Below are 6509 nucleotides of genomic sequence, written 5' to 3'. Positions count from 1 at the left end.
CCCAGTGCAAACCACAGCATCAATACACATTACCCATTGAGGGTGGTGGTGGTAGTAGAGCATTGACCTGCTACACAACAGATCACCGGTTTGCAAGTCTGCCAGCGAAGAGAGACCCAGATTCATGAGGCCTCTTAGCCCAAGGGCTCAAACCCACACCTCCCACTTCAAAGGAAAATGTTCAGAGACTCAAATTATCGGCAAGGCTGGGGTGAGACTACTCTCCCTCCTTTCTGTTGAAGCCGTGCTGTTATGAGACCCTCACGGGACCAGAGAGGAAAAAGCATGACCAGGAAGGAACCTGACTTTGCAGCAAGGGGTGAGACTACTCTCCCTCCTTTCTGTTTAAGCCGTGCTGTTATGAGACCCTCAAGGGACCAGAGAGGAAAAAGCGTGACCAGGAAGGAACCTGACTTTGCAGCAGGGTGATTGAGGAAGGAGGGATGGGGAGTCTTGGACTCTGGTCCCTGTGGCTGGAGTTACTTACTGATTTCACCCAGAAAGTCTGCATTGCAAAATGCATGCACAAGTCATCTTCACAACAAGGATCAGATGCCTCTCCCTCCTTCTTCACGCCAATCTTTTTACTTCCCCTCTGGCAATTTTAAAGCCACGTTTCCTCATGGGAACACCTGAAGTAAACATCTCCTGCTGCTCTGACGATATCTCCTTCCTCCCTCCTATCACAAATACCACCTTTTTGGTCAACAAAGCTGTAATAACCTGCATAATCCATTTATTTCCTGAAGATAGCTACAACTAAATTAATATTACTGTTCTCTTGCCTGATATAAACACTGTTTATGGTTTGCACATACAAGAGGCCCTGAGATGTACTGATTTCCTCTTTTGTTGATGTTTATCTATTTTAAAATTCCAGCATCCTTGAGCAGAGATTAAAAACAAAAAAAACAAGTTTGTAGTTTAGAAAATTTTCTTATGTGCTTTACCTTGAGGGCTTTCTGTGCAGCTTCACTTGATCCAATAGCAATCAAGTTTGGTCCAGCCATGCTGCAAAAGCTCTTCAGATGCAAAGAATCATGAACAGGAACTGTGGAGACAGCATAATCCTGTATGGGAGCAATGAATGGTTGCTGTAAATATTTTTAAATTGTCCTAGTCCCTTAATTATATTGAGACACTCCACAATTAATTTTAATCTCTCTGCAAATTTAACAATAGCAACATATTCCAGGGCATAGTGTCAACTGTTTAAGTATGACATACTCCTCTGGACCAGCTTGTCTTGTCTGGTACACTGGAGAAAAAACCAGAATATGTTTCTAACATTACTATTGTTGCAACTGTAAGGAAATACATTAAAATGTGTAATTAAACAGTATGTACATAAAACCTCTCCAGGGACCAGCAATAAGAACATGTTGCTGATACATGAGAACATTAAGAACATGAGCGCTGAAATGCTCTCAAATAATAACAGCCTTCCACTATCCAAATTACTTTTACGCAGGCATCTCACATCTTAGATCCAACTTCAGCATCTGTCACTTTACAGGATGCTCAGACCTTCTCCGTAACTTGTACTTTTTTTTTTAAAGTCTTAAACAAAGCACTTGAGTATGACAAACATCTTGATCAGTATAATTTTTAAATTGGTTCAGTGGAAGATATCTTATATTTCCTGTGGCACGAATGAATCTACAAACCTTAAATGTATCAGCCAGAATTTCTGCACCACGTTGATTTGTCCGCCTGGAAAGACCCACAAAAAATTCTCTGCCTGGAATGAAAAAATGAACGGCAAAACAATTACAGCATTTTTTTTTTTAAGCCATCCAAAAAAATCATCACATCAGCTCCTTCATCAGAACATGCACATTTTAAAAACAGGCCAGCTTTAGAAACATTCTGAAGCAATCTTTCATGGACATAATTTTCTAGCTTTCTTTTCTCAAGATGAATAGTAAAACTGAAAAATCAGCATAGAAGAACGCAACCTGAACTGCGAGCTGACAATTTAAAGCAATTATCTTTTTCCAGAAGACACATTTCACCAGAAGCATTAATAGCTTCCTCTAAAGCTCTGCAATGGTCATTGAGTCAGGCAAGAGAACAGCTGGGCTGGATTAGTACAGCACTGATTGACCATTTCCCTCTCCCTCTGAGATTTCCTCTGGTCTTGAAGGCAGCTCTGCAGCCACTGGCATCCTCCAGCTCCAGAGGAAATCAGTGCTGGATCTGCATGGCCTTAGGAAGGTCTCCCTTCCCAGTCTGCCTCTTTTGAGATCCTTCTTTCCCCTTGGTGAACCAAGGCAAGCAGCCAGTCTACTGTGATGCCGATCAAAATAAACAGGCTCATTCAGCACAGGCGGGGAGCAAGCGTGTGCACAGCCGATGTGAGAAAATGCCTAATGGGTTTAATGACATAAAACCCACAGTCAGTATCTTCATCTTTGAAGTCAACCATGCATATAAGTTGTCTAGCACACAACGTCTGGCAAGCAACTCCACTACTTTCTCCATTAACTACAAATACATTTTTTGCATTTGATTCATTGAACTAGTGACAATTGTCTGCATCAAGCTTTTACAAGTCCTGAAAATGAGTCTGGTGAATGTAGCTGCTTGTAATAAGAAATATGAAACAACTGTAGGCAGTTGACTACTGAAAGCATTTTTTCTTATAGGAACTTTATAGGCTAAAATAAAATTTGTATGCACAGTGCTGCTCTTTGTACTGTGTGTACTGCTGCTTCATTTATTCAGGCATTAGGCAGGACATCGAGGGCTGCATTGCAAATTCATCTCTCAGCTACCTTTGTGACATGTAGTAAACAACTGATTTAACAAACTGCACAAATGACATTTTATTATGCAGATGACAGATAACATCCAGTCTTCAAGGCAGTCAGAATACAAACAACAAATTCACTACCACTATACCTGTAAATAAGACATCTCCACCATCCAAGGTTGCGTTTTCATCTACCATCTCTACTATGTTGAGGTTGAGACTTTCTAGTACTCTCTTCATAGCTTCAACCTGTTTAAGAGATGGTAGTTTAGAATATATTGTGTCACTGAGAAACGTAAGAAACTACCAGAAATACATATAATTAGTAAGAATTAAAGTCCTTTAACATGCCTTCAGTAAGATGCATGGCAGGGTCCTTTGTGTCCCTGCCCATGGCAGTTCCCCAACTCCCTCCAAAGGCCTTTGTGGTCTAGAGGAGACAAAGGGCAGTGACCGGGCTGTTGCCTGTGCACAGGTACCATAAAGCATCCAGAGGAGAGAGATGACGGGTCCAAAATGCATGTTAAGTCTGGTCCCTCTGCACAGAAATACCCTCTCTTGCAAATCCTGCCCCTTGAATCTGAGCAGGAAAACAGGCCAGCAGGAGTGACGTTCTCTCCTCCCACTCTGCTCAAATGAAAGACGTGGCTCCACCAGCCATGGAGGTGGCAGCTCTACCCCAGGCCCCTCTTCAGTTGGGGGTGGGGGGAGCAGAAATCCCCAAATCAGTAAACGTTATTTTCTTTACAGTTTTGCAACTTTACTGAGCACACTCTCCTTGCACATGTGAGCTACCTTGCTACAGAATTACAAGAGCTTTTGATTCTGTATCCCATGCAGCTGGCCTCTTGCCATGGAGAGCTGCGCCTATGGCACCGAGCCCATGTACTGCTGAAAGCAGCTCATAACAGGAGCAGGGAACGCAGCTTCTGTAGGTTTCCTTTCCTAGTGAGGGCTGATGATGATGCCTAGACCAGAAGCTGTTCCTATAGAGGCTCACGTTATTGGCCATCCATAGGAGGGACTAACAATTGCTATGTTCAGGCACCATTATCTTGGTGCCTCGTAAGCCAAAAGCAGCAGCTAAATGCAACCAACCGCTCACCAAAAGCTTAGGACTACAGCTTGCAGAATGCCAATATAAACATGAGCTTATACACAGAAACCCGTGAACCTCATCCCATGCAGCAGCATCTTCATGTTTTGTAAAACCTCCTCACCACGGTTAACCAGAGGTGCCCGGCAAGCATTAAAAAACATGGAAGACATAGTGAAGGCCTGTTAGCTCCCATTTTTGCACATCCCACAGGTCACATATCTACTTAATGTGATAAATTAAGCATTTCTAGAAGAAACACAGGAAGTAAAGCATATGACAGTACTTATCCTCCAGCACCATATACCAACAGAAACAACTCTGGCAGCCCTGCTCGTGGGCTCTGACAAACTATACCTGTCACAGCAGAGAATGGAGATGTGTTGGTGACTAGTCCTTCACCCTTGCTGCAGCAGCCTCAGAGCAATGGCAGCACAGGGTTTGGCTGTCGTACCTTCCTAAGAGCAGTGCTGGCTTCACAGAATAAGGGAGGGGGCAGACGTGACCCACCTTTTCCTGCTCATTTTCCATGACGCAGCTATGTGGCATTCGTGAATCATCCCACCAACCCTGAAGCCCAGGCCCAAAAGGCAAGAGCAGGTCTCCATGGACCGCCAGGACAGGTGATGTAGGTCTATAAAGGGTACATTGGGGGCATCATCTTATCCAAGACTGATCTACTCTCTGGAGGTGCCTCTTTCTCTCTAGCACATCCTTGCTCTCCAGTCACTTCACAGAAAAAACCTTGGACAAGCACACTGTGGAAGCAGATGACTCAGTTTAAAGTTGAACAGGATGAAGGCAGGTCTTTGTGCCACCTAGAGAACACTGAGGGGTCACACTGCAACACACAGCTGTAGCCAGGAGCTTCCTGAGACTAAGGGACTCATCCTCCCCACAAGAAATCCCACCTAAGGCTTTAGCACACAGACTGGAGCAAGCCTGCGGCATGCTCTTTAAAATTAATGCTTCTTTTTGCTCCTGTCCTTCACTTGATGCTAAAATTACTTCAGGCTAAAACTTGGCACTGAAGAGCCTCCAGGGTTAGTAGCAAGGTCTCATACTGCTTAGTCTTGTTGCTCTATCTCTGGTGATCTTCAAAATTAGGTTTATAAGGAGGACTGGATGCATGTGGTATTTTAAAAATAAATAGGAAACAGAGGAGTTAATATTGGAAAACTGACTGGTGTACAAACACAGTAATATTTTGTAACATCCGTGTGCTGATAGCAGAATTTATTCTGCCTGCAAAGCCCAGTGGTTTTTACAGTGCAGGTGCTACGTGCTTAAGAGCCATAAGACCTCAAAGAAGAAAACAATTGCTTAATAAGGAGTAATAGAGTTGTGGCATTATATAAGAAGGTTCCCCATCCAAAAGCACGTAGACTCACTGTTTTGTGCCAAGATGAAGCAGACAAGCAACTCATGACTGGGACACCTTGACACACAAGTACACCAGCCACAGGCAGTTGGAATAAATAAATATACCCAGCAGATGAGGTTACTTAAGGCAGAAGTCCAAACCACAGGAAAAAACCAGTATCGCCCAGCCTGGTGTGTGGTCACCTATCTCCAGTTAATCCACCACCTCCAGAAGCTTCCAAAACCAAAACACCAGGAAGAGAAAGCCCTTTCAGGAGATGTGTGGCTGATGGGGTGCTCCCAGCAGGAGCTGTCAGGGCTTGCTGAAGAAGCCAAGCCAGCAACTGCTCCCACCGAGAACCCGCTCCCCGTGCCGCTCCTGTCCTCCTCCCTGATACCGTGTCCCCACCAGTCTGGAACATCAGCAGAGCTGTGGACGTTGCTGTGGCAGAGGACCACCTTACCCATGTTCGGTGGGGAGAGCCAAAAGCTTCTCCGGAGCACAGAAGACCATGTGAGAAGGGTAACACCTAAAACTAGGCAGCCTACAGAGAGGACATGAAGGTGCCTCCATGTGTCGCCAGGCTGCCTGCAGACCTAATAGGGCCAGGAACTGTGCAACAAACATTGCAAGCAAACTAGGCACACTGGCTAGAAAATTTGTGTCTGTTAATGGTTTAATAAACCTGATGGTCCAGAGGTGGCATATTTCTGAAGGGAAAAGAAAAGCAGCGTGCATCCTGGCTACATGAGGAAGGTAGAGGGGGTATGCAAGCCTGAAGGCAGATCTACCCGCGAGAAGATGTGCCTGTGACCAGAGCAAACAAACACCGGTCACAGTGGCACATTTGGGCTCCCTCTGGCACGTGGGAAACTTACTTTTTACCTGAGCATTGCAACCATGAAAAATGCTTGCACTGTCTTAAGAAGTGACTCCAATGCTGTTGGCAAAGGTGCTGCAGAGCTTGCTGGGGAGAGGCAGGCAGGCAGCAGCGCTTCGCATCCCTGGCCTGAACGGCCAATTAGCAACACTTGCAGTAGAGTATCAATTAAAGTGCCTAGCTAATGAGAGTAGTGGAAGGTAAATGCTGACTTCGGATTTGTGATTTGAGTCATATGTATATTTTAACCACCAGCTGCTGACTACCACTTAACCACCAGGCTACGTGGCCTTGAATTTTTTTTTTAATTTAATTTACAGGGGTTGATGCAGCTCTCAGTGCAGACATTAAGGAAAGTTATTAGAACTAAAAGTTATCCAAAAATCACTGAAAACTAGTTTAATTTGCTTTGTGA

The 6509-nt window shown here is 44.5% G+C and overlaps 1 protein-coding gene across 1 annotated transcript; it reads right to left on the bottom strand.

Annotated features, from left to right (window-relative positions):
• Positions 1–950: 950 nt before the first annotated feature.
• LOC104468399 (N(G),N(G)-dimethylarginine dimethylaminohydrolase 1-like) lies at positions 951–4485 on the bottom strand (the record flags this gene model as incomplete). Its single annotated transcript, XM_010082513.1, has 4 exons — positions 951–1070; positions 1668–1741; positions 2905–3004; positions 4362–4485. Coding segments are annotated over 4 exons (418 nt in total), but the record flags the coding sequence as incomplete, so codon positions are not given.
• Between the last annotated feature and the right edge of the window lie 2024 nt (positions 4486–6509).

This window comes from Pterocles gutturalis, unplaced genomic scaffold (assembly GCF_000699245.1).
Source record: "Pterocles gutturalis isolate BGI_N339 unplaced genomic scaffold, ASM69924v1 scaffold37589, whole genome shotgun sequence".
Lineage (NCBI taxonomy): Eukaryota > Metazoa > Chordata > Aves > Pterocliformes > Pteroclidae > Pterocles > Pterocles gutturalis.
The sequence above is the reverse complement of the archived record's forward strand: the minus strand, read 5'-3'. Positions and strand labels throughout refer to the sequence as shown.